The sequence below is a fragment of the Anabrus simplex genome, chromosome 7 (assembly GCF_040414725.1).
Source record: "Anabrus simplex isolate iqAnaSimp1 chromosome 7, ASM4041472v1, whole genome shotgun sequence".
Taxonomy (NCBI): Eukaryota; Metazoa; Arthropoda; class Insecta; order Orthoptera; family Tettigoniidae; genus Anabrus; species Anabrus simplex.
In genome coordinates this window covers 286,684,151-286,711,361 of record NC_090271.1, presented here as the reverse complement: position 1 = coordinate 286,711,361, position 27,211 = coordinate 286,684,151, and the positions used below count along the sequence as shown (strand labels likewise).

Sequence of the window (27,211 nt, the reverse complement as noted above, 5' to 3'; positions counted from 1 at the left end):
TCCCCTGTATTCAAAATGCATAAATTCAGGTATCTTATTAACTGTTCCAATTTCCTTCCTCTGGGGCAAGGCATTTTAAGAGCCCCATACTGGGTGATAAGCATTAAAATCACCCAATAAGAGAAAGGAATGTGGGAGCTGATCTATAAGGTCAATTACATCATTGATGTTAAGAGGCTGGCCCGGTGGGAAATAAACATTACAAACTGTAATTATGACTGGCAAGGAAACATACTGCAACTGCCTCTAGCCGGGTTCTTAGTGGAACTGCTTCACTGTAGGTATCATCAGAACAAACAAAAATACCAATGTCACCTGAGGTCCAGTTAGCATAATTACGTTCTGTCGAGAATAGTCTAAAATTTCTCAAGACTGTATGATGACTTGGTCTGAGATTCGTTTCTTGTATACATACTAAACTTGCTGTGAACTGACCAATAAGCTGGCAGAGCTCAGTATGATGCCTATCATAACCATTACAATTCCGCTGTAACAGTGCTATAGTGTGGACTTTTAAAAAGAGTATTTAAGTTGTAAGTGGCAAGACGCTTTCTAACCTAAACACCAATATCATCTACATCCACAATGCTCGACATCTACCGCCTTACCAGTGGGTGAGCTGATTAACACCGAGTACTTCCTTGACGCTGTTTGGTAGCGAGATCTCCTCCTACGAGGGAAGCGTCTAGGTTTTAAAGCAGACAATCCTGCTGGCGCTGACACGTATCCTCCAGATGGAGGGCATGTTTTCCCATTCACAGGAGGGGTGGGGGAGTGCCTGGTAAAGGCATCCCTTTTCCCCACTTTTGTTCTTGTTTAGATGGGCTGGAAGGTGAATTTCCAGGCCCGGTCAACGATGGCACCTCCACTGGATTGGGCACACCTTTCACCGACCTCTTGGGGTTTCCCCTGCTGTACAGGCTCAAGTTTTCCCAGCCAGCACAGGTTTCTTTATGATCGAAGGCTGGGTGGTCACCACCTTTGAGCTTTATTCTTCATAGCAACAGCCGCCTTGGGTGCAGAGATCTTCACAAGTGTTGGTGACAAACAACGAAGTTGGCAGACTCTGTGCTATCATGCTGAAGTCTGATGTCTTCATAGGTGCATTCATAGAATTAAACTTACGGTGCACTTCCTGGTAGGAAAGACAATCCAGAGTCTTGATCTTCTGGATCTTGTTCTCACTGAGACAGACCAGACAGTTTCTATCTCGAGGAGAATAAGACCATGGCAGTTAGTGCACCTGTAAGGAGGTGAGCTCCTCTTCAACATGTACTACACAGAGACTGATTTGAACAAGATACCATATTCCGATCCTTTGGCATTAATAACATCGCATGGGAGGCAGGAGGTACAGCCTCACATCGCAACGATAGGTTGTTACATTCACTTTTTCTGGTAACATTGACAGCTTGAAGGAGACGATGAAGGCACCAGTGGCAACGTCTTCACCGCTGACTTTGCGCATAATGCAACGGACATGTTATGCCACGGTCCTTCATGTATTCCATCAGCTCATCATCAGTGCTCAAAATGAGGTCACGGTGGAAGATGACTCCGCGAATCAGATTCAAGGATTTGTGCTCTTCCACTTTGACAGGGATTTCACCAAAGGGTCATACTTATGCACCTGATCAGCCTGAATTGCAGTGCATGTTTTCAACAGCAAAACATCATTGTGCATTTCCTTCAATTCTTCAAGTGTCTAGCTCCATGGCTGAATGGTTAGCGTGCTGGCCTTTGGTCACAGGGGTCCCGGGTTTGATTCCCGGCAGGGTCAGGAATTTTAACGTTATCATTGGTTAATTTCCCTGGCACGGGGGCTGGGTGTATGCGTTGTCTTCATCATCATTTCATCCTCATCACGACACGCAGGTTGCCTACGGGTGTCAAATCAAAAGATCTGCACCTGGCGAGCCAAACCCGTCCTTGGATCTCCCGGCACTAAAAGCCATACGCCATTTCAAGTCTTCAAGTTCACCATAGACCTTTTCGATATGTCTACTGAATAAGATAGACTTCACCTGCTTGAAATCTTGCCATCAGTTCTGGAAACAATGAGGAACCTAGGGAAGCTGGATCACATGCTTTCACGATGCACTTGTTCCCAGGAGGTTGCTCCTCTGAGGGCAAAGGTTAAAGACTTGGATGGTGATCCACCCTGGGCAGAGTTGAGACGTTTCGAAGCCGTGCCTTAAATCATCCTCCCTGAATGCCACTCACTCTGATCGGGGGGCCTCTGTAGCCGAACCAAGCAGCGAAGGCAATACCCATCTAGTCACAGCGGGTACTGCCCGGGGTCCGATATTAGACTATGCCTAATATAGGCTGGCAGAGACAATGAGCACTAGGACTCCCTTTCTTCAGATCACCCACAATAGCATGTCCTCCATACCATATACAGAGTGGTAAGTATAGATAAAAGAATTAAAAGTAATTAATAATAATATTTTATTCTGGCATTTGGCTGTGCGGAGGGTACCTGCATTGTCAGGTGGATACTGCTTAGTACGACACTCCTGCCCGGCAGGCTGGGGATACCGTCTGGACTTTTGAGTATAATTGCACACGTGACAGGCCCTTCCTCACGCAACACGCACATCAAATTTGATTCTGTCTACAACCAACCCTGAAGAAAAAATAAATAGAAAATAAAGAGCGGACTGATAGCCACATGATCCTTTTTGTCGCCTTCTACAACAGGCAGTTATTACCTGCGGCTGTATTCAGACCCTCCCATCCAGAGAGGGTACAATTCATTCAACTAAGTCGCAATCCACTTCCGCTCCAAAGTCACTCCTTTTAGTCACCTCTTAAAACAGGCAGGGGATACTGTTAGTGTATTCTTCGTATGCATCCAAAATCTGCAGCAGCAGTAGTAGTAGTAGTAGTAGTAGTAGTAGCAGCAGCAGCAGCAGCAGCAGCAGTAGCAGTAGTATGTGAATAATAGAATGAGATGAACTGTTAGGTAGTGCACTTGAACAGATTTGGGGCCCTTAGTGAAACAGAAAGGAAACATCTCATTTCAGAGAAGAAGAAGAAGAGGAAAACTTGGACGAAGACTTCGACGACAAAAGGACAGAAATCAATGCCAACGGAAGCAAGTCCAAGGAAGATAAAGATCTTGCTGATCAACGACAGTCATGGCCTATTGTAATGGAATTTTTGTTCTAAATTAGGTCCAGGTAATAAAGTACAAATTATTATAAACCAAATGTTCCTTTTAGAGAATTGTGAAAAAACATTTAAAGTAAGACCGGAAACTTTGGAGAGAAGGATGTACTGGTGATAATCGGTGAGACACAAATGATGTAGGGTTAAATGAAAATGTAATCACTGAGGAATTGGACCATGCTGTAAGTTCTTTTTTTAAGCATTAATGTACAAAACCAATGTAATTTTGCATGCTCTACCACACAGACATATTATGCCTAACTTAAATCACTGCTATTCAGAGAGCAAAGAAACATATGATGTAATCAGTTATCATCATAGTCATTTTACAGTTCCAGTTTCCCGGGTACTGTTGGCATGCCTCTTCCATTCTGTCTTATTGAGATACGTTCTGTTGATGATGATGATGATGATGATGATGCTTGTTGTTTAGAAGGGCCTAACATCTAGGTGATCGGCCCCTAATGGTACGAAATGAGACGAAATGCAATGACAGTTTAAAAGTACAAAATTCATCCACTGACCAGAACTCAAAACGTGATGAAGAATGAATGGATGAGTATGAATTTAAAACAATCTGTGGATCCGACCCGCAATGCCTCACCTTCCCAGAAACAATATTACTGACCAAGGGACTGCTTCCAAAGCACAATCTTGAATCGTGATGATGCTTGTTGTCTAAAGGAGTTCAATATCCATGTCAACGGTCCCTCATAATGGCATTTATCGCTTGTAAAGTAGAACCATGGTATTTCTCAAGTTGCGGTCTAATCAAAGGTAGTGTAAACTCACGGTGTTCCAAACATAATAGTACAACTCACAAGTAATGTACGTCCTACACGTTACACAGACATCTGGTGTTTCTCACATAATGGCGAATATCATACGCAACGCAAACCCACAGTGTTGCTCACCTAGGTGTACTAATCACGGGCAGTGGTATTCCCGTGGTGTTCCGCATATAGTGGGTAATAATCATAGGCAACGAAGACCCACGGTGTCGCTCATATTGTGTTACTAACCACAGGCAATGCCCAGACCCGTGGTGTTTCTCACTTAATGGTACTAATTACGGACAACGTAAGCCCGCGGTGTTCCGCATTTAGTGGTACTAATCACAGGTACTGGAAACCCACAGTGAACCACTCTCTGCTGCTACTAATCACAAAACTATTGAGTACCAAACAGAGTGGTACTACTCGCAAGTAAAGGTGACCCATGGTGTTCCCTGCGTGATGGTACTCATCACAAATAGTTTCATGGTTCTGATTTAATCATCCCTTGGTTGCCCCTTTTAGTCTCTTCTTACGACAGGCAGGGGATACCGTGGGTGTATTCTTTGTTTGTGTCCCCCACCCACAGGGGGTAGTCAAAGAGAAATAAGAAAAAAAGAACAGCTTCGTCACTTCAAAAAATGAAGTAACGGACGAAGAAAGGCAAGAGCCACGAAGGGCGTGAAAATGAAAGACTCCCTAAGCCTTGAATGTTCTAATACCATCAGGGTTGCAAAAGAACCATAGTTGACCAAGGAAGGTCGGACAGAATAGATGAAAGTAAGGAGCCTGGCACAAGTAAGTGGAAGAAATGTCAGGACTCAGCTGAAGTCCCCGTGGTCGCCAACTCACGCTCCCAAGTTGAGAGCCCCTGGGGCACCTTTTAGTCGCCTCTTACGACAGGCAGGGGATAGCGATTGACTGATTGATTAATTGATTGATGTTTGTTGTTTAAAGGGGACTAACCTCGAAGTCATCGGCAATGGTACAAAATGAGACAAAATGAAATGACAACTTAAAATTCCAAAATCCTCCACTGACCAGAATTTAAAGCATGAGGACGAAGAATGAATGGATGGACGGATATGAATTTAAAACGATCAGTGGATCCCAACCCACAGTGCCTCACATGCACAGAAGCTGGAACAAAACAATCGTATTACCAACCAAGGGACTGCTTCTATAGCACGATGCTGAATCGATTATGCGTAGTCGAAACGGGTCCAAAATCCAGGTCGCCAGCCCCTCTTAATGGTATTTATCGCTAGGAAAGTAGAACCATGCTATGTGTAATGTTGCGGTACTAATCAAAAGTAGCGGAAACTCGCGGTATTCCGCACATTATGGTACCATTCACAGGTAGTGTAATGCGCACATGTAACACAGACCTAGGGTGTTTCGCACATTGTGGTGCTGTTTGCAGGCAATGCAAACCTATGAAGGCAACGCAAACCCATGGCGTTCCTCACATAAGTGGACTAATCACAGGAACCCGTACTATCCCGTGGAATTCCTCATATAGTGGGAACTGAGCATAGGTAAGGCAGAACCATGGTGTCACTGATATAGGGGTACGAATCGCAGGTACTGTAGGACCCACATCCTGATTCACAAACTGTCGCTACTAATCACAAACCTATTGCGTACCTAACATAATGGTACTACGCGCAAGTAAATGCAACCCATGGTGTTCCCTGCGTGATGGTACTAATTACAAGTAGTTTCATGGTTCTAATTGGATCATCCCTTGGTCGCCCCTTTTAGTCACCTCTTACGACAGGCAGGGGATATCGTGGGTGAATTTTTCATCTGCCTCCCCCACCCACAGAGGGGGGTGTTTGGTCCGCAAGAGGTATTTTATTTCCCTCAAGTCCGCCGGCAAGCCGGTTAGGATCCCCCTATCCGCCACCTGGGATTATCACCTCTCCCCCTGCTACGCCAGCGTAGTAGGTTCGTGGCAGGGGATAGCATGGGTGTATTCTTCATCTGCGTCCTCCACCCACAGGGGGCCGTTCTGTTGTTAATGACATCCTCCAGTGTCCTTCCTTGATCTGCAATGTACATCTTTACAATGTCCATCCAGTAGGTTCTTGGTTTTCCCACCATCCGTTTCCCTGCCACATGTCTCTCCAAGTTAACATATGCTGTCCTTGTTGGCTCCATCCTCATTACATGCCCAAACCACCTCCATCTGGACATGCTGACCTGATCTAACAATGATGTCTCAATCCCAGCTGCCTTCCTAACCACATCATTCTTTAACTTGTCTAGTTTGGTTTTTTTGAATTGTGGACCTAAGGAACTTCAACCTTGATGAGTCTTTCTTAGTGAGGGTGCAGGTTTCGATACCATAGGTTAAGATTGGTATGAAGTACTGATTGAACATCACCAGCTTTGATTTTGTTGGCAGTTTGGGATCCCAGAGGAGTGCAGTCAAATGAAGTCAGGTGATGCAGGAAATATTAGGTAGTAGACTAATATTATTACTTGGTTAGAATAACTAATGATAGGAGAAGTAAGGAGGACATAAAATGCAGACTAGCACAAGCAAGGAAGACCTTTCTTAAGAAAAGAAATTTGCTCACTTCGAACACTGATATAGGAATTAGAAAGATGTTTTTGAAGGCTTTTGTCTGGAAGTGAAACACAGATAATAACTAGGTGAGAAAGAAAGAGAATAGTTGGTTCTGAAATGTGGTCTTACAGAAGAATGCTGAAGGTGAGATAGATAGATCGAATTATGAAATAAGAGGTACTGAATCGAATTGGGTAGAGGAGAACAACTTGGCAAAATTTGACCAGAAGAAGAGAGATAGAATGATAGGACACATTTTAAGCCACCCAGAACTTGTTCAGCTGGTTTTCAATGGAAGTAAAGGCAGAAAAAGCAGCAGGGGTAGACCAAGGTATGAATACGACAAACAGATTAGAGTAGATATAGGATGTAGTAGTTACATAGAAATGAAAAGGTTAGCACAGGATAGGGTGGTGCAGAGAGCTGCATCAAACCAGTCTATGGACTGATGACTCAAATAACACCACTGCTCTTGTAGCTGTCTGAAGCCATATTGTTCTCTCAAGGCACCACCTACTTTACCTTGAATTCATCTCTTCAGAAATGTTTGCATAGTGGCATAGAGCGACTCCCTGATAGTTGGTTCAACTCCTGTCTTTAACGTAGTAACAATATTCCTTCCACTCTTCTTCTTATTCTTCCATACAACTCACCACCTGATATAGCCATTGATTTCCCCACCTCTCCAGCTGTTTTCACCATATCCACACTTGCCTCGTCCAAAGCCCGTGCCTTATCTCCTATCGTATTCCTCAGTGCTACTTCTGCTTCCTCTCATGTTAAATTAATTTCCATCTGTAGTTCATCTTCATCCTTCTCAATTATTTCCTCCACTGAAATTCTATTTGAATTTAGCAATTCTTCAAAGTACTCGCTCCACATCATCTTCAGTTCCTCCTTTCTCTCCTCTTCCTTGCCAACTTTATTTACTATTCTGACACACTCCATCATTATTATATAGATGCTGATTCGCATAGGGAACCTTAAATATTTGTCCCAAATAAGTCTCTCATAGTGCACTGGCACTGCCGGTGGCTCCAGGTAGCCTATGCAGTGGCCTCCACGGTATGCACTAGCCATGCGTCTTGGTGGGTGTGCTAGGTACCAACTGATGAGCCCAACTTAGCACACAGGGGTGAAACGCTGGCAACCAGGAATGAGTTAGCTGGAAAATTTATAATTTCCAATAACAGACCATTTATATTGGTATACTCCATCATACTGTTCTGTCTCTTACTTTTAACCATTCAATATAATGCTCTTTTTTTACTACCTTCACTACTTTCTTCCATCCACCTTCTACTCTCATGTTTTCCTTTACTATTTTCATATACTATTCCCTAATTTTCTCCTCTTTCAGCTTCCATACTTTTGTTCCTTCTCTTGATTTTCTGTAGCCTTCTCGTATTAAGTCCCTCTCAGGTTCATTACCAGCACTTGATGATCGACAGTTAAGTTCATTAATACTGATCTCTAATGCGCTTCTTTATTTTGCTGTCGAAGAACATAAAGAACAACCAAGTTTCTAGATCAATCTCTATTGCACAATTGCACCAGGTTATTTTAAGGCTTTCTTTCATTTTTTGATCTAATAGTTTCCAACCAACAACCATTCCTTTTGCAGAAATCTAGCAAGTTCTCTCCTTCCTCATTTTAGCTCCCCCCAACCTCTGTTTCAAGCACATTTTTGTACCCTTGCCGTTCTTTGCCAACATGTGCATTCAACCCCCCTATCACTCTCATGTTCTTTCTTTCCAGCTGCTTCTGCACTTCCTAATTTTATTTTTTCTCGTGATGTGCAGCCTGGTTGTGGTGCATTATTCTGTCACTTATTTTCTTTACTTCCTCCTTTAAAACATCCCTCACCACAATTCGCATTCCATTCCTTCTGCATTCATTTCCAACCCAGTTCTCTCCTACCTTCCCCTTTACATCTTGTTTCTGTCTATCAGAGCAAATCTAATTTCCTTTGTTCTATCACATCAATTCTCTCTTCTACCTTGCCAGTCAGTGCTTCTATATTTAGTGTTCTAATACATGGTTTTGAAACACACTTTATTTTTGTCTACTCGGAGTGTGATTTCTTCTATCATTCCCTGGATTAGTTTCAGCCCCAAGGAGTTGTCATTTGTTCAAAAGGTATTAGAAGAACTGATCACGGTCTGCATTTTTCTATTTTTCCAAGGCTCTATTTCCTTTTGAAAGCAATTTTTATTTTTTACTTCTGCTGACTCACTAGGCGTATCACAGCCGAGGGATTTTCCATTGGGGTGAGCTCTCTGTACCTTTTACAGTTCCCTACTTCATCTACAAGAAATCCGATGCATTTCAAACCTACTGCCACATGTTGAGCAAGGGCTGCTCTTCTAGAATACGCCTTTTGCAGCCACTTTACTGAAGTACAGACACTGGATGATGAAGACAGTTTTTCCGCTTTGTCTGCAGTTGGGATGGTAAGTCCCCTTCCACTGTCCAAACAGTTGACCATCTTCTCCTGTAACCCTGGAAAGCGGTCCTTACATGTACTACCAGCCACACCAGCTGGATTAAGGTGTTTTGGAGAGACGTTACTTCTCTATCACTTACCCATTGTCCTGAATTGAGACTATTGCATTTTGATTTAATGGTACTCCTTTACAAAAAAAAAATTCAAAGTCAATCTGTTGCTACAATACAAATTGTTCACCCTACCTCACTCTATCCGATTTTCATGTGCGAGGGCACTTAGAGATACTGAAGTATGACACTACAATTATACCAGAGGATAAACTTGTTGCTTGGGTACTGCAGCTGCTTTATAGCACATGCCTGGAGTGTTTGAACATGTACAACAGGTAGTGACATGTCACTGCAGAGCTTGTATTGCAGCAGAAGACTGCACTTTTTAGCAGTGTTTGTAAAGGGCTAAAATAAAGCAGAAACTTGCCCACTGCGGAATATTTTCTCGGTCCCGGCAAAGCTTACAGCATTATAATGTTCTTACCTTTGTTTAATGCGGAAACGGAAAAAGAAAGAATTCTTTAAAATCTACTTGTAAAATGTGGAAAATATTAGGAAATGATATAGCCCTACGTAAAATATTTGTTGTTTGGACTTTTTTTTTTTTTTTGCTAGTTGCTTTACATCGCACCGACACAGATAGGTCTTATTGTGACGATGGGACAGGAAAGGGCTAGGAGTAGGAAGGAAGTGGCCGTGGAATTAAGGTATAGCCCCAGCATTTGCCTGGTGTGAAAATGGGAAACCAAGGAAAACCATCTTCAGGGCTACCGACAGTGGGGTTCGAACCTACTATCTCCTGAATACTGGCCGCACTTAAGCGACTGCAGCTATCGAGCTCTGTGTTGTTGTTTAGACAAACTACGGACATGTTTGGAGAGAGTGATAATACGGATGGTGGAACGAATGAAGTGCTTGAAAACGCGTTGGCAATATCCAACTTGTGTCAAGCAGGAAACATTCCCTGTGAGGCAGAGAACTTCATTCAAAGTGATGAACAACTTAACAATACACCACATTTTCGAATTAGCTACAGCCCTTCAAGCAGTGAGAAAGGCTGAGAAGAAGGAGGAGATGGAAGGAGGAGACTAGCAAGAAGATCAAGATCTAAACAAGATTCAAACCCATTGACAGGCTCACAGTGCTTTTGTGATGTAAAGCAATTTGCTATTACATCTAACTCTTCCACTTTTCTTGAACTAATGTACTCAGCTCAGAACTGCATTCAGAAATACACAATTAGAAAGAAGAGAAAACAAGTCTGTTTGGTCTGTGTAAGAGAGCTTAGTGTTGTGAACTATTGTATACAATTTAATGAAGGAAATACGTTTAAGGAACATATATCCAGTCAGTTTACCAACCGAAGTGCGATTATAATAGCTTTTTTGAGATTGTTTAAGTCAATTCCACGCTCTGAAATAGTGTTATATAGTGTTTTTTGGTTTTTTTTTTTTTTTTTTTTTTTTTTTTTTACATTCTGCTTTATGTTGCACTGATAATGATAGGTCTTATGGCGATGATGGGATAGGAGAGGGGTAGGAATGGGAAGGAAACGACCATGGCCTTAATGAAGGTACAGTCCCAGAATTTGTCTGGTGTGAAAATGGGAAACCTAGTGGGACGTAAAGCCAATAACATTATTATTAAAATGGGAAACCACGGAAAACCATCTTCGGGCTGCCGAGAGTGGGGTTTGAACTCACTACCTGCCGAATGCAAGCTCACAGCTACGCGGTAATATAGTGTTGTGATAACGCGGTAATATAGTGTATCACGCTGCATGTAATAATAAAGTGCAGTATTATTAATAATAATAAACAAATCAGAGTACTACCAGTACTATGCACATCAATCTGGATAGTCAAGCATCATGCATAAGCTCTAAATTATATTTAAAAATTCTGTATACTGTATCATGTTTTGTGTTTCGATATTGGTGATTGGTGTTTTAAGGCAAAAAAACTGATGGTTTGTGTAATGTGGAAACTTGTCTAATTTGGAAAAAAACTTTTGGTCCCTTGCAATTCTGTTTTAAGCTAGTTTTATTGTAGTTTGTCAAACACATCACAAAATACCCCAATTATCAATTTCCGACCTGTAGTTATTTAATAAAAAATATTTGTTTTGGTATCTTCTTCAATTTTGTTACACCACCAGGTAGATTTGTGTGATTATTGGTTCCATCGAATCAAGAAGTGCTTTAACCAATCGTTAATGGAATTTTATTCCTTCCTTAGCTCCCTCAATGAGTCAGAGACTGTCTGTCGAGCTCATGATCCCAATTTACTGGCCAAGTAAGCAATCTTACAAGGGAAGTATCAAAACTTATCATGCCAGAACCCACCTCTCATTTTGATTGTTGATTCCACACGGTGGCAAAATATGAGCTCCTCCTTCCCACTGCAACATCCCAAAATAGAAGTTGGAATCCGTGATTTCACACAAACAACGTAGCATGGCTGGACAACCAAGCGGGAGAGCCGTGCGGTGAATGGGTACACAGCAATCAGCTGAGCCGGCGAAGTGGAATCTGCATGTGTTTTAAAGACTACTGCTTTCGACAGACAAAATAATACAAAAACAACTGGCAGTGATGGAATGTTTGAAACAAAAGTCTTTCTGAGACAATGCCCAATTGCTACATTATTCCTTGCATATTTTACTTTTAGTTTCCAGGCAGTATTTAACGGATATCATAAGCTCCGAATGCCTCCGTGGCTTAGGTAGCAACGCGCTGGCCTCTCACCGCTGAGTTCCATGGTTCAAATCCCAGTCACTCCATGTAAGATTTGTGCTGGACAAAGCGGAAGCAGAACAGGTTTTTCTCTGGGTACTCTGGTTTTCCCTGTCATCATTCATTTCAGCAACTCTCTCCAATATCATTTCATTTATCAGTCATTAATCATTGCTCCAGAGGAGTATGACAGACTTCAGCAGCCGGCACAATTCCAATCCTCACCGCTAGTTGGGGGCTTCATTCATTCTATTTCCTGACCCAATTGTATGACTGGAAACAGGCTGTGGATTTTCATAAGCTCCAACAATATGCAGTCAAATTATTTCTATTGTCGGAAGAAGGTGTCCAGGGGTTGGATTTTGCCAGTGATATGAGGAGGAATTTGAAGTAACTTGAGGGGTTTTCCCGTGGAATATCCTGAAGAAAAGCTGTATCTCAGTATATGTGGTCCCGGAGTCAACTGTCACCTGACTATAAGAAGGCTTCTCTAAACCCTTTTCCCATTTTCCACAATTTTGTAGTTGTGACAATAATCTTATTAGTCTTAAATATCTTTTCCAAAACTATTGGGTTGAAGCTTCCAGCAGGCTCCTGCAACACAATAATTAATTTAGACATCAGGCAACTGTCCATGCAGATTGTAAGCATTGTAGTATTTGAGCGGAATTAGTCCTGTAATAAATTGTACTACAGTGTGCTTATCTTTGACCAACAAAAGATAGGGTCCATTTAGGCTGCATTTCTCGCTAAAATCTACTCTGGTTCATGTTGTAAATTGAGGAGGGGGTATAACTGATAAATTGCCCTTTGGCTGTCTACACAAATTCCTCTGCTGCTTTGCAAATTTCTGCATCATATACATAGGATCATGAAACAAATTTAGTAATCTTCCTGCCCTAAATTCTGTGTCTTTTTCTCAAATCGATCAATCTATGCATAAGAAATGCAGAAATCACCCTGCATAGTTTGAAGTCCATGCAAAATTTCCAGAGCCCACAGTCGTTAAGTCATCACTAAATTTTTTTGTTGCTTTTCTAGCCTCCTGAAAGGGCGAATAATGCTACTCATATACATATTTTTTTCCTTCCAGTTTGATTTCCAACTGATTTTCCATCTGCTTTTGTGACATGTAAAGTGGATGTTCTGATGTAACCAAGCAAAAGTGCCTTCGAATGTTTGTAAATAACTGCTGTTTCTTGCTATCTTCATTAATTCAGAACTTTACAGCTTTTTCCTTATAAGTAGGGGCCGTATTTTTTGGTAATAACGATATGCACGAGTTTTTTTGATATCTTCTTTCTTGTCTATATATGACTTCCCAGGTACTAAAAATACCGTATTTTAGCAAAATGAACTCGCGAAATATCGCGAAATTTGATTTATTGCACGAATTGCGTAAATATCGCGAATTATATACCACTTAATGCGAAAAATGCGAAATGGCACCGGAAGAGCTCTCCAATAACGTTTAAATGCTTCTGAGAACTGGACTATCGTAGTTTCCTTCTCATTTGCCTGATAGCGCTGTATATTCTGCACACAAATGCACACAAAACGGTACGCACTTTGTATCGAAAGTATGTGTGATCAGTTCCGCGATCTCTAAGGCAGTCGATAAAAATCAATATCCTTCATCGATTACAGCACATACCGTTGTGGTCGTAACAAGATACAAGACCGGTCGTAGATACAGCAGTGCGCAATGAGAGTTTGTTACATACGAACATTTATCGGCAAATGTCGAACATTTAAGTATAAAAATGCCGAAAACTGAAGTCACAACAGGTTTTTCGAGGGTCGAAGAATACAACAGTGAGGGGTTCTATGTATTTGATGCTGCAAGAAATATTCTAATGTATCAGTAGTGTACCGGTAATATTCGTAAACTTCAAACGTGCGATATACACTGCAGAGAATCAGAATTAAGCAAATGAAAATAATTCTAAGCGGCAAATAACAATCAGCGATACTTTACAGATCGTAAAGGTGGGTTGAAAAATTATAGAGAGCAAGCGAACATGCCTCTAGAAAAATAGGATAATCCTGGCATAAGGAAGAGAATGAATATAAAAGAAAAGATAAATAATACTGTCTTTACTGTAAAATATGACGGTTTGGTAGGCCTATTGTAAATAAATCGCCTGTTTGAGTAGTAATAATGTTGTTGTTTTTATGTCCCACTAACCACTTTTACGTTTTCCGGAGACGCCGAGTTACCGGAATGTTGTCCCGCAGTTGTTCTTTTACGTGCCAGTAAACTAGTGACACGAGGCTGACGTATTTGAACTCCTTCAAATACCACTAGACTGAGCCTGGATCGAACCTGCCAAATTGGGGTCAGAAAGCTAGTGCTTTAACCATCCGACCTACTCATCCCCGACCGTCGAAAAAGAGTATATCCATGAAAATCTTCCAGAGCTATATGACTTTGTAAAATGCAATGAAAGCACATCTCGTTGAGGAAGTGAAAGAAGACAGTGTTAGCAAAGTTTTAGGAGGTTTTATAAAAGACCACAGTGAATTTGCATCCAAGTGTTTGCAAGCTTTATGGTTTCCGACGTCTAATGTGGTCAGCGAGAGGAGCTTCTCTGCTTACACAAAGACACTTTCTGACTGTTGCACAACTCTGCACCCTGATAATCTTGAAACCATGTTTAGTTTGTACTTTGGAGACAAGTAATTCAACGTCTAAAAATGTAGGCTATGTATAAATGTATATCACAGGGCAAATCACCTAACTTCATTTCGAAGTATCAGTGATTTATATATTTATTTCTATAACAATTTGCATATTTGGTTTTTCTAAGATTTAATAACTATGATACATTACAAGAGTTTACTTTAAAACCCCTTATCACAAAGTTAGTTACATTTACCCCATACGCTACTACAAGGAAGATTTTGCAGGAAACATCAATCAGTATAACAATTTATTTCACAAAATACCTACCGAAATAGTGTCAGTTTTAACACCGAAATCAACAGTTTTATTTCACCAAAAAATAAGGCCCCTACTTATAAGCATTGCTGATATTGGGTCTTCTAGGTTTACTTTCTGGACTAGCAATATAGCTGTCACTTGATGACTTACACGGAGACGGACTTGTGGCATCACTAAATTCAAGGGATTCATGTTGGAGTCTCAAACTCGATCCTTCCATCATCGCTTGCGGTCGGAGAATGAATTCCATGGTCAAAATCACTACAGCTGTCACTATCATTATTGTTCTTATTTATAAGTCTCTATAAAACAATGAATGTCTGTCTGATTACTGTCAATTAAACCAGTTACAAACTACTTATTTCTTCTTTTGAATTTATTTCTCCCAAGAAAGAAAAATCTTTATCGTGGGAATAACTAGATGTGAACTGAAACGTGTGAATAGAATTTAAGACCTCTCCTTGTAAGGAACACATGCAACTATTCTCTTTTTATTTTAAACTACCCGCAAAATAGCTACATTACTTTATCTAAAGCGACTTTCAACCTATTAGGTCGTGTTACGTACATTTAGTACGTGATGAAGAGATGTTAACTACAGAACAAAAATGGCCAACCAGACACCAGTGGGATCCGAACCCACAACCTCCTGCTACTTTGCACACACTTAAAATATTAGCAGGAATGCTGGCAGCTGGCCAGCAGCTTGGTTCATCCAATCCAACCAGCTGCCGTCACATCATTTTTACGTGTAGTTTGATTCTAGATTTCTCAGTCTTCCAGTTCAAAGCGGCAGCTCATTTTTTGAATATGGTCTTTTACACCATGTGGAATCAACCATCAAAATGAGAGATAGGTTCCAACACGATAAGTTTCGATACTTCAAATACTAGAAGGTGGTGGACAAAATTTTGACATACAGTGTCATAATTGTAGGCATGTTAGAGATCTCTGATGGTGCATTCTGTGTCCTCCCTACAAAATTAACTCAACCTTAGGAACCACCAAGCAGAGTTCTGCATGACTGCAAGATGGCATCAAAGCAGAGCATAAAAATTGGCATGGCAATACTTCAGAAGTCTTCCAAATCCATATCAACATGATCAGACCCGCCTTTTGATAATTCTGGAGAAATTTCATTCACTTTGGCTACTTTTTAACCTAAAGAGTTGAGAGTTAACCATGAAATTATTAACAATTAAAGTAAGTCCTTAAAACAATCAATAACTTTTAACTAACAAATTTAATTTTCTATCTGAATAACTTTTGCAATTAAATCATTTTAAAAAATGTAACAATTTTACATGTTAATTCTGTTCCTTTCCTCACAATCCTTCTACAGTTTGACACTAACAACTTTACAGTTTGACACTAACAACTTTGTCATACTTAACTTTCAGCACCCTATACTCCCATCATCGTTTTTCACTGAACAGACCTTACTATAATCCTTCTAAACCAACCTCCTTCTCATGGTACTGTTCCACCTCCCTTTGTCTACATGTACCGCTGCAGTTCACGCGAAGGCCATCTGAGCACAGATTCCTACCTCCTACCTATCCCTTAAAAACTGCAAAGCTCATTCTCAGTTTAATCAATCACTACTGATCTCCATTTAGGACAGTTAACCAGGTGGCAGATTCCCTATCTGTTATTCTCACTTTCCGTCACACATTGAAATCCCTGATCATCCTCCAGTCAGTATCCCTCGTACACATTATCCCACTGATAACTCTCTCTGCACACAAACTTCCCCCATGCTGCATAAACTAGATCCCACATATCCCCAACTATGTTGATGCTATTCTCACTTGCCTTACATTGTTGATAACATGAGAACTATCACCATCTCCTTACCCTCCTCCTTTCCTCAACCTAATTCTTGGCTAAAACTCAACCCTGTTCCCTTTCTTTCACACACATTCTCCACATGCCTAACAATGATGTCCCTCATGACCAGAGCCTAAATCCCACCCACCTCTGTACATTCCCTCCTCTCCTGGTCTCCCTTCTCTTCCCCAACAACTGGAAAACCTACTTCGTCCTCCCTTTATCCCTTCTCATGGTACTGTTCCACCTCCCTTTGTCTATCCTCTACTATATGTTTCCTTTTCTCACCTTTACCTTTTCTTTAACCTCCTCTCTCCTCTGTAACACTCCCCTATTCCTCATTTTTCCTCTGCTGTTCTACCTCTAGCGACTCATACCGATGGCTCTCCTGAATGCTGCTGACGGTGATGTCTATAAGGAAATTTTCAATAGCAAAATAACGACAAGACTAGAATTTATATCCTCAATCGCTGAAGCTCTTGAAGAAGAGAGGATGTTGGAAAAGAATTTTTCACCTCCAGCACATCGGACAGATCCAAATCCTCCAGGAGTGCTACTGGCAAAACTTCCAGGACGTAATCTAAAACGATGTGTTAGGTGTAGTAATGAGGGTGGACTGGTAAAGAGATCTAATTTATAGTGCGCAAAATGCACATGAGGGCTCCACCCATTATGTTTGGGGATCCACAAGTGTTGAGTGATAATGACTGATAAAAGTGTAAATATGTACAATTTTTCCTTATAGATTATAATTTCTGTTCCGTCTGTCTGTGGACCACATTAATTCCATTCAACTACTTCTGGGCTTTGATCAATGCCCAGTACTCCCTCATTCTTTCACTCTGCATTTTTCCTTCTTCTGTCCACGGTAACGAAGTCTGGGATCTAATCTTTTCTAGGAAACTCTTGTTGTATATCATTCATGATTCTAGACTTTCAGGTTTCCCTGTTGCTCATTTTATTGTATTCCTAATTCTTTTAAGTCTTTTCTCACCATCATACTGTAGTTCTCTTGGTTTCAAAGAACCTCACTATTTGGTTAGTTAATCTTCTCGAGTCCAGTCTGTAGATGTGTTGAAAGAACATAGCTCATCTCTTCCAGATAGTATTTGAGATTCTTTCCCCATCTGGAGATATAGGCTAATTCCTTGTAGACAGCCAGGCTGGGTAGCTCAGGCAGTAGAGCAATGGCCTTCTGACCTCAAGTTGGCGGGTTTGATCCCGGTTCAGAGTGGTGGTATTTGAAAGAGCTCAAATGCGTCAACCTTGTGACAGTATATTTACTGGCATGTTAAAGAACTCTTGCAGGACAAAATTCCAGAACCTCGGTGACTCTGAAAACAGTGAAAGTAGTAGTTAGAACAAAAAACCAATTACATTATTTTCTTTTAAATAGTGATCTTATCATTTTGCAACTACTGTACAGCTATTCTTGTTTTCCGATATAGAAAATCAGATGGTCCGTATTATTTAGATATCCTGTACAGATTATAAATCTTTGTTGTACATAAATTAACATAAATTTTGTTTGTACAGTAAAACCTTGATTATCCGTTCTAATGTCCAAGAAGGGGTGAACGGTTAATAAAAAATTTTAAAAAAATAAAAAACGGATAATCCATACTACTAATTTTAACGGACTTTAAAGTACATAAAATAAATACCGTATAACCTTAAAATGCAGTGCAATAAACCCTCTTTAAAACCAAAATGTAGTCAAAGCTACAACAATACATACTAAACATTCACCTAATTACCAGCAGACCATAAATAATTAATTTACCTGGTGTCATTTAAGCTGCTTTAAAAAATCCATTTTTTTTTTTTTTTTTTTTTTTGCACTCTCCTACAACTTATGGTATTTTCTTCTTTATGTCCATTCTGAGCTTTCTAATTCCAAGAATGTCTGAAAACTCCGTATCGTCCTCTTGCTCCAATAATTCCATTAACGTTTCAGCCGACTCCAGTGCGGTCTGAAGCGGTACACGATTGTTTGTGACGCACTCTTCTTCCCCCATCCCCCTCACTTTCACTCATCACTTCACAGCTGACTGCCGAGTTCCCATTTGCACTTTTATTTACTATTTCGTCATCAGTTAAAATGTGATGGCCAAGCAGTACATCCTCAGTATGAAGCCACTCCTCAATGTTACTTTCATCCACTCTCCAAAATGAATGTTATTTTCAATATTCTTCAGGATATCTTTGATCATCAATCCCTCATCTTCATCAGCGAAACCGTGACAATCGCCGGCGAGCTCTTCGACATCAACATACAATTTTCTCCATGAATAAGTGATGTTCTGAGCAGTTACTAGATTCCATGATTTCTGGGCAAGATAAAGCGCTTCTTTAAGACTGAGTTTTTTCCAGAACTCAACCATCGACGTTTCTTCGGAAAGTAAGAGGCCTAGCAATTCCTGCTTATCATGCACCTTAAAGGTTGCGATGACGCCTTGGTCCATCGGCTGAATTAATGAAGTTACATTAGGTGGCAAATAAGAAACAAAAATGTTTCCATCCTCTGATTTCAACTCTGTATCAACAGGGTGAGAGGGTGCATTATCAAGAGAAAGGACGGCCTTTAATGAACTCTAACCTTTAAAGTAAAATAGAATATTGCTACCTTTCTCTTTAGCAGAATACATCCATTTACTTCATACCCCTTCAGTAGACAATAAACCCAAGCTTGCTTCCTTGAAGTGGTTTTAAACACATCCTCCAGTAGCTTATGATAACCTTCAATTTTGGAGATAAACATTGTTTTCAGCTAAATTATTTCTCACTTGAAAGAACATAATAAAATCATGAAATCAGTCTAATCTTGAAAATGAGGGAAACAATGATCTGGTATGCAATATTAGTAAAGTGTGATTTATAGCAAGCTAAGGCAAAGTTTCAATATGGTTTGTTTTTTTTTTTTTTTTTTTTTTTTTTTGCAAAATTTTGCCTGCTATTTTGTGATTTTTAATAAAATGCTTAGGAAATGTATAATTTGTCATTCACATTTTCATTCAGAGCTTCATAATACCTGAGCATTCTATATAATGCTAATGTTCAAATAATCCAGGTAACATATAGCCTATTTACTTTTAAATATAGTGTCACCGAGCTTGATAGCTGCAGTTGCTTAAGTGCGGCCAGTATCCAGTATTCGGGAGATAGTAGGTTCGAACCTCACTGTCGGCAGCCCTGAAAATGGTTTTCTGTGGTTTCCCATTTTCACACCAGGCAAATGCTGGGGCTGTACCTTCATTAAGGCCATGGCTACTTCCTTCCCACTCCTAGTCCTTTCCTGTCCCATCGTCGCCATAAGACCTATCTGTGTTGGTGCGACGTAAGCAACTAGCAACAAAAAATTATATATATAGTGTCAAAGTTCCAAGTTCTTTGAAATCATTTGGAAAAGGCTAGGTAAACAATTGATAGTGAATCTGCCACCTGAGTGACAGTCCTAACTGAAGATGACTGATTGAATTATTTTCATAATATAAAACCGATTCGAATTACATGTAATCATAGATATCAACAGTAAAATCTGACCAATATTTCATAAACATTTTCATGAATTGCAAGCAGTAAATAATTTTCTACAAGTTGTACTAAACTAAGAAGAAAGTATTGGTGTAACTATTTATATGATCACCATATTGAAATGTAGTTAATGAAATTTCCTATAACATGACCGTCTAGCCTTCTATTAGACGAAAAGAATTACAAGAAGGGCTGAAGTTGCCACTGATGCTTTCACGGCTCATACTTATAGACATCATACTGTATAGGCTTATGGGCGTCTGTTGTGTCAAGAAAATAAGGTGAAATTCTTTAAGTTTCACAGAGCACAGTTCTCTGCGAAACGTCAAGAATTTGACCTTATTTTCTTGACATGGCATAAGCCCAAAAGGCTATACAGCATCATGTCTATAAGAAGGTAGTAAGTTCAATTTCAAGACTTTCGTAAACATCAAACAGCAGGTTTGAGGAAATGACTATTTGTTAAATGTGGAGCAGGTCACTTATCTCCACAAACAATAGGCACTGCAACTGGGTCGAGGTTATGGATAAATTATGGATAATATTAATATGGATAATATTAATAGTTAAGAAGTGCGCAAAATGTGCATTAAATAAAGAAAAATTACAGATACGTAGTGTCCAAGGGAACAGAAAATTGGAGAAAGAATAACTGTTCAAAAAATAAAGCATACCTCCTTAGACAAGCGCTTATTTATCCTCAATAGTATACCAGTACGTTTTGCAGAGATGCTACATAAATCAGTTCCTTGAGATTTAATAAGACCACACAAACGACACAGCGTCGGAGGAAAAGATTTTCGAATCATTTTGGAGTACATAGGATGAAGTCGATGTAGTCTATGAATTCGGAGCTGAAAAACAGCTCACACTTACGGTTTAAAAATATTCGTTACTTCTACGACCCAATTAACCAACTATCATTGTCAACGCACATAAAACGGAATTCCTCCCCTACAATCCAAAGTCATATTTATTTACCTATAACCATACGTTTAAACAGGAGCCATGATGTTCATATAAAATAAGTAGGAAAGATAAAAGTTACGACACAACTCGCCAAATAAGGAATGAAATGGATGTACTTCGAAAGTTGATGATCTTTGCTCTTGAAAGTTCTCCTTGCCTCATTTTGTTAATTCCATGACACTTGAATTATAAGTACCACCCACCGAGCACAGAATAACATAGAGATGGCAATGTGACGTCTGAGTTGAAGTCAGTGGACAAAAGCGGCCGCCATGTTGTTTGTACCAAAACATTGGAGACCAGTTAGTGTAACTAAGTGAACAGTGCACCACGTGTGAAGTAAATAAAGGAAGTTTGTGTTATGGTTTTAAAATGCCGACTTGTGTAGCGTATGGATGTGCAAACAGAGCTTCAAAGAAAATACCAGGGATAACTTTTCACAGGTAAGCAATATGTTTTTGCGAATATTCAGTGCCGAATTGTTTTCCCCTTGCACATACAGTATAGGTTAAGAAGCCCCTTTATCATTTACAGTTTTCCTAAAGATAATGAACGACGGAAGAAATGGATAAGAGCTATACGAAGGGAAAATTGGTCCCCCACACCTTTCAGTACTATATGTTCAGCTCACTTTACTGAACGTGATTTTGATAGTACTTCATTGTGTGTCGTAAGACTGAGGGAATGGGCTGTGCCATCTGTGTTTGCTGCTTTCCCAAAGTACCTACAAATACAATCAAAGGTTAGTTTCTCTTCATTTTAGCATTTGATTGAGAAATATGTCGAAATACATATTTATAGAGTAAGCCTACTATTTCTTAAATTTATTTTACAGGAGAGAAGGGTCCTTAAAATCATAAAGACTGTGGAAATGCCTTCATTAGACTCCTCTACAGCTGTCCAGGAAGTACCTGTTGTGGAAAAATCTATCTGTAATAAAAGTGCAGAAACGTGTTTTAGTGCTCAAATAGATCATATGAAAACCAAAGAAATTGCGTACAGAAAGAAAATAAAATTATTGCACCAGAAAAAGAGGCGAATGAAGAAAAAGGTGGCTGAATTAAGTACTGTTGTAGATAGTCTTAAAAAGAAGGCTCTGATAGATAATGAGTACTGTGAAATGTTAAGTGGTTTGTCAGATACCTCATTGTGTTTGTATAAACGAAAACAAGATAAGGCTTCATGTAACAAAGTGCAAAAGTTGTATGATGAGAAGTTAAAAGCATTTGCCATTACTCTTCACTTTCTTTCTCCAAAGGCATATTCATTTGTGAGAAACACTTTTGACACTTGTCTTCCACACCCTAGAACATTATCTCGATGGTATCAAAGTGTAGATGCTAATGCTGGGTTCTGTGCTGAAGCTTTTCAGGTACTTAAATCATACACAGGCACTAAGATTTGTGCCCTTTTATTTGATTCCATGGCTATAAGGAAACATTTGGAATGGGATGGCAATAAATTTCATGGGTCTGTAAATGTTGGGATTAATAATGAAGATGACACAGCACCATTAGCTTCAGAAGCCTTAGTTTTTCACTTAGTATTTGTGAACAATTCCTGGAAGATTCCTTTACGATACTTTTTTGTGCACGGCATAAAAGCTGCACAAATAAGTGCTCTTACAGAACAGTGTTTGACATTGCTGCATGATACTGGTGTGACAGTGACTTCATTAACTTGTGATGGTGCTGCAACAAATATTGCTTCAGCTGAAAACCTGGGTTGCAACTTAGATGTAAGTAACATGGTTACTCATTTCCTCCACCCAGTTATCAAACAGCCAGTTTATTTTTTTCTGGATGCTGCCACATGTTGAAATTGGTTAGGAATACTTTAGGTGACAGGAAATACATATGTAATGGGTCAGGTGAGGTAATAGAGTGGAATTTTATTGAGATGTAGGACGAGTTGCAACAAAAGGAAGGTATGCATCTAGAGAACAAAGTCAGGAATTCACACATACATTATAGGAAAATGAAAATGAAGGTCAAATTAGCTGCACAAGTTTTAAGTCAGTCTCTTAGTGATGCTGTACTGTATTGTTCAAGTAAACATATTGAAGGTTTCCAGGGTTGTGAGGCTACAGCAGAATTTATACCGATATTTAACATTCTCTTTGATGTTCTAAATTCTAGGAGTATAAGGGGTAAATACTTTAAGAAAGCTCTGAATTTACAGAATATTTCTGAAATCAAAGATTTCCTTTTGAGGGCCAAACAGTACATTATGCAGCTACAGGAGGGATTCAGTGACAAGCCCGTGTACTTATCTACCAGAAAGACAGGATTTTTGGGGTTTCTAATTGATATTGAGAGCACCATTTCAATGTATGATTTTTTGTAGGGTACTCATCAGAAAACTTTCCACTGGAGTATTTTCCTTTGTATAAAGTAAGTCAAGACCATCTTGAGAGACTGCTTAGTTTAGATCTCAGGGTGCACATAATAATAAACCCGCTGTTAGGCAATTCACTGCTGCATTGAAGAAAATATTAATTCGTTCTGAGTTACATGAATCCAGAAATGGCAACGCTCTCCCACTGGACAAAAATCAGTATTTTGACTGCTCAGAGCAAGTCACCTGAGGATGTGAAAAAAGCATCATTCCCTAAAGAAGGAATGCTAGAGTATTCATCTGAGGTATTGTCCCAAACATCTCTTCAACATTGCCTTCTGGATCATGACTATATTGTATTACCTGGAAAAACAAACTACAATGACATAAGATGGGACATCTCTGAGTACATTGAAGGGCTTGTAGTCAGGAGTTTAGAAAGTAAGATTCTATGTCCAGAATGTCTCAGCATCCTTATAGACACTAGTGACAAGTTAAATGGCCTTATTTCAGTCAAATTTAGGGGTGGTTTAGTGAAACCATCAAGAAAGTTTTACAAAATTTGTAAATTTTGTGAAATTGCATTCAGGCAAAGTATGAGTATTAGGGATGTTAAAGTTCCTTCTGCTCAGAGTTCATTTAAGGTTAAGCATCTGGTTTGTAAAGTGTTACAAGAGTGCATAGGAACTGACATTTTTGAGGATATTAAGAGCCATTTTCTTGACCAGGAACTTGAAACTAATCATTTCCCATTGCTAATTGAAGCAATTGCCAAGAAATATTTGACCATAAGGTTTCACCACTTTTGTAGAAACTACAATGATCAAATGCATCCCTCTCAAATTTGCCAACATTTTACCCAACTGGTATTGTTTTCTGGACAATAGGGAAAAATGAATTCTTTGTCTACTGGTATGCTACACACATAGTGAAATATATTTAATTAGAATGTATTTTGTGTGTTCTGACCAGTAAAATATTAGGCCTAGTCATGTGTACATTATTTTATATGATGTAAATGTCATTGAAAGTGTAATATTTGTGAGTGTTGTATGTACCTTATTTTATCACACTTGAAGTCCATATAGTTATATAGTTATTTAAGGTATGGTTATTTTATTTCATTACATCACAACAACTATCGAGGTATCTCATTGATTCGTATACCAGGCAAAGTATTCACTGGCATCTTGGAAGGGAGGGTGCGATCAGTTGTTGAGAGGAAGTTGGATGAAAACCAGTGTGGTTTCAGACCACAGATGGGCTGTCAGGATCAGTTTTTCAGTATGTGCCAGTTACTTGAAAAATGCTACGAGAGGAATAGGCAGTTTTGTTTATATTTCATAGATCTACAGAAAGCACATGACTGGGTACCGAGTGAAAAGACGTTCGCCATACTGGAGGACTATGGAATTAAAGGTAGATTATTCAAATCAATCAAAGGCATTTATGTTGACAATTGGGCTTCAGTGAGAATTGATGGTAGAATGAGTTCTTGGTTCAGGGTACATACAGGGGTTAGACAAGGCTGTAATCTTTCACCTTTGCTGTTCGTAGTTTACATGGATCATCTGCTGAAAGGTATAAAATTGCAGGGAGGGATTCAGTTAGGTGGAAATTTAGTAGGCCTAAGCAGTCTAGCCTATGCTGATGACTTGGTCTTAATGGCAGATAGTGCCGAAAGCCTGCAGTACGGTATGAAAATTATCCTTGCGAAGACTAAATTGATTTACAAGTCGTCCATTTTATGACCGTATCAATGAGTATAATCAAGAAGTGAATATCGATTAGGTGGTTCTTTATATTAACTTCTTGACTAAATTGATGTCAGTAGGTAAGAAATTCAACAGAATTGAATGTCAGACTGGTGATACAAAAGTAGAACAGGTCAATAATTTCAAATATTTAGGCTGTGTTTTCTCCCAGGATGGTAATATAGTGAGATTGAACCAAGGTGTAGTAAAACTAATGCAGTGAGCTCGCAGTTGTGATCGATAGTATTCTGTAAGAAGGAAGTCAGCTCCCAGATGAAACTATCTTTACATTGGTCTGTTTTTTTGAGACCAAATTTTCTTTACGGGAGCGAAAGCTGGGTGGACTCAGGATATCTTATTCATAATTTAGACGTAACAGACATGAAAGTAGAGAGATTGATGGCTGGTACTAACCGGTGGGAACAATGGCAGGAGGGTACTCGGAATGAGGAGATAAAGGTTAATTTAGGAATGAACTCGAAGCTGTACGTATAAACCGGCTTCGGTGTTGGGGTCATGCGAGGCGAATGGAGGAGGATAGGTTACCTAGGAGATTAATGGACTCTGGTATGGAGGGTAAGAGAAGTAGATGGAGACCAAGACGACGATGGTTAGACTCGGTTTCTAACGATTTAAAGATAAGAGGTATAGAACTAAACGAGGCCACAGTACTAGTTGCAAATAGAGGATTGTCGCGACGTTTAGTACATTCACAGAGGCTTGCAGACTGAACGCTGAAAGGCATAAGTCTATAATGATAATCCTTGAGATGATTGGCTCCATGGCTAAATGGTTAGCGTGTTGGCCTTTGGTCACAGGGGTCCCGGGTTCGATTCCCGGCAGGGTCGGGAATTTTAACCATAATTGGTTAATTCCGCTGGCACGGGAGATAGGTGTATCTGTCTTCATCATAATTTCATCCTCATCACGACGTGCAGGTCGCCTATAGGCGTCAATTCAAAAGACCTGCACCTGGCGAGCCGAACTTGTCCTCGGACACTCTTGGTACTAAAAGCCATACGCCAATTCCATTTCAATCCTTGAGATGAATGAATTAATTTCATCAAGTGTACTAATGAGAAATATTTCCCTGTTTTTGATATGATTTACTTGGCTCAGCAATTCTATAATGATTAGGCCTATTTACCTCATACTTCTGGTCTTCCAGGATATCTTTATTATTGGCCGTGTATTATTTTGTTTATAGGCCTACAGACTGTGTATATTTTTATTGGGTATGATATTATGTGTGGATGTATACTGTATATGGTATCTCTAAAATAGGTCTTTATGAAAATGTTCCATTATTTTTAGCTGCACCTTGCAAATCGGCGATTCGTTTGAGCTGAATACGATCTGATATAATAACAGGCTATTTGTGCTCATATTTCCGAATTTTTAACTACCATTACTGCGATTAAAACAGTGTTCTGGATTGTCCCGTGCTTATAATTATGACTAAGGCGTTTTCTACTGCGTTAGATATGTTAACCAATGAAATAATGTTACATAAATCTTTTAAAATGACAGACTCTGATAGGAATTAACGTGACTCGGATAAGAATTAACTAACACTGCGGGTAATACCAACATGGCGATGCGCGCAAAACTCGGCTTCAGCGAGCCAATGCGTTGCGGTAGGCATTGCCATCTCTATGTTATTCTGTGCTCGGTGGTACCAAATACTTTAATATGATAATACCGGACAGCTTGCTGTTTTCAGCGAGAAAGCCGATAGTGCTGCTACCTACATGGCTTGGTGTGACCAGCTCTTCAAAAACATATTGCCATCTGCATGATTCTTGGCGCACTGCCGTGTTGTTTATAATGTATCAGTGTTTGTCACTAAATAATCTTACATTGCAGTTATATTCCAAGAAAAGTGTTATACGCTGAACAAATTACCTAGCAAGATAATGGGCGTGGGAAATGATAAGAACCGCAAGTATTACAAAAAGTAATGACCTCGCATCTGTGTTGAGGTTACATTCTATGCCCCTTATATTAAGAAATGCAATCAAATACCCTACTCAAATGTTAGTAGGATGTAAAACCAATAATATTAACAAATATAGAACTGTAGTATAC

At 39.7% G+C, this 27,211-nt stretch overlaps 1 protein-coding gene across 3 annotated transcripts in view; it reads right to left on the bottom strand.

Annotated features, from left to right (window-relative positions):
• LOC136877571 (zinc finger protein 124) overlaps positions 1-21,166 on the bottom strand; it is a 58,485-nt gene extending 37,319 nt beyond the window's left edge. For 2 of the 3 annotated variants that reach the window (XM_067151720.2, XM_067151721.2), the window contains exon 1: positions 20,738-21,067. In XM_067151720.2, the coding sequence (XP_067007821.2) occupies positions 20,738-20,884 (147 nt within the window). In that variant the 5' untranslated portion in view covers positions 20,885-21,067. Of the gene's footprint in view, positions 1-20,737 lie in introns of all 3 variants that reach the window. The other variant, XM_067151722.2, reaches the window with a different exon arrangement.
• Between the last annotated feature and the right edge of the window lie 6,045 nt (positions 21,167-27,211).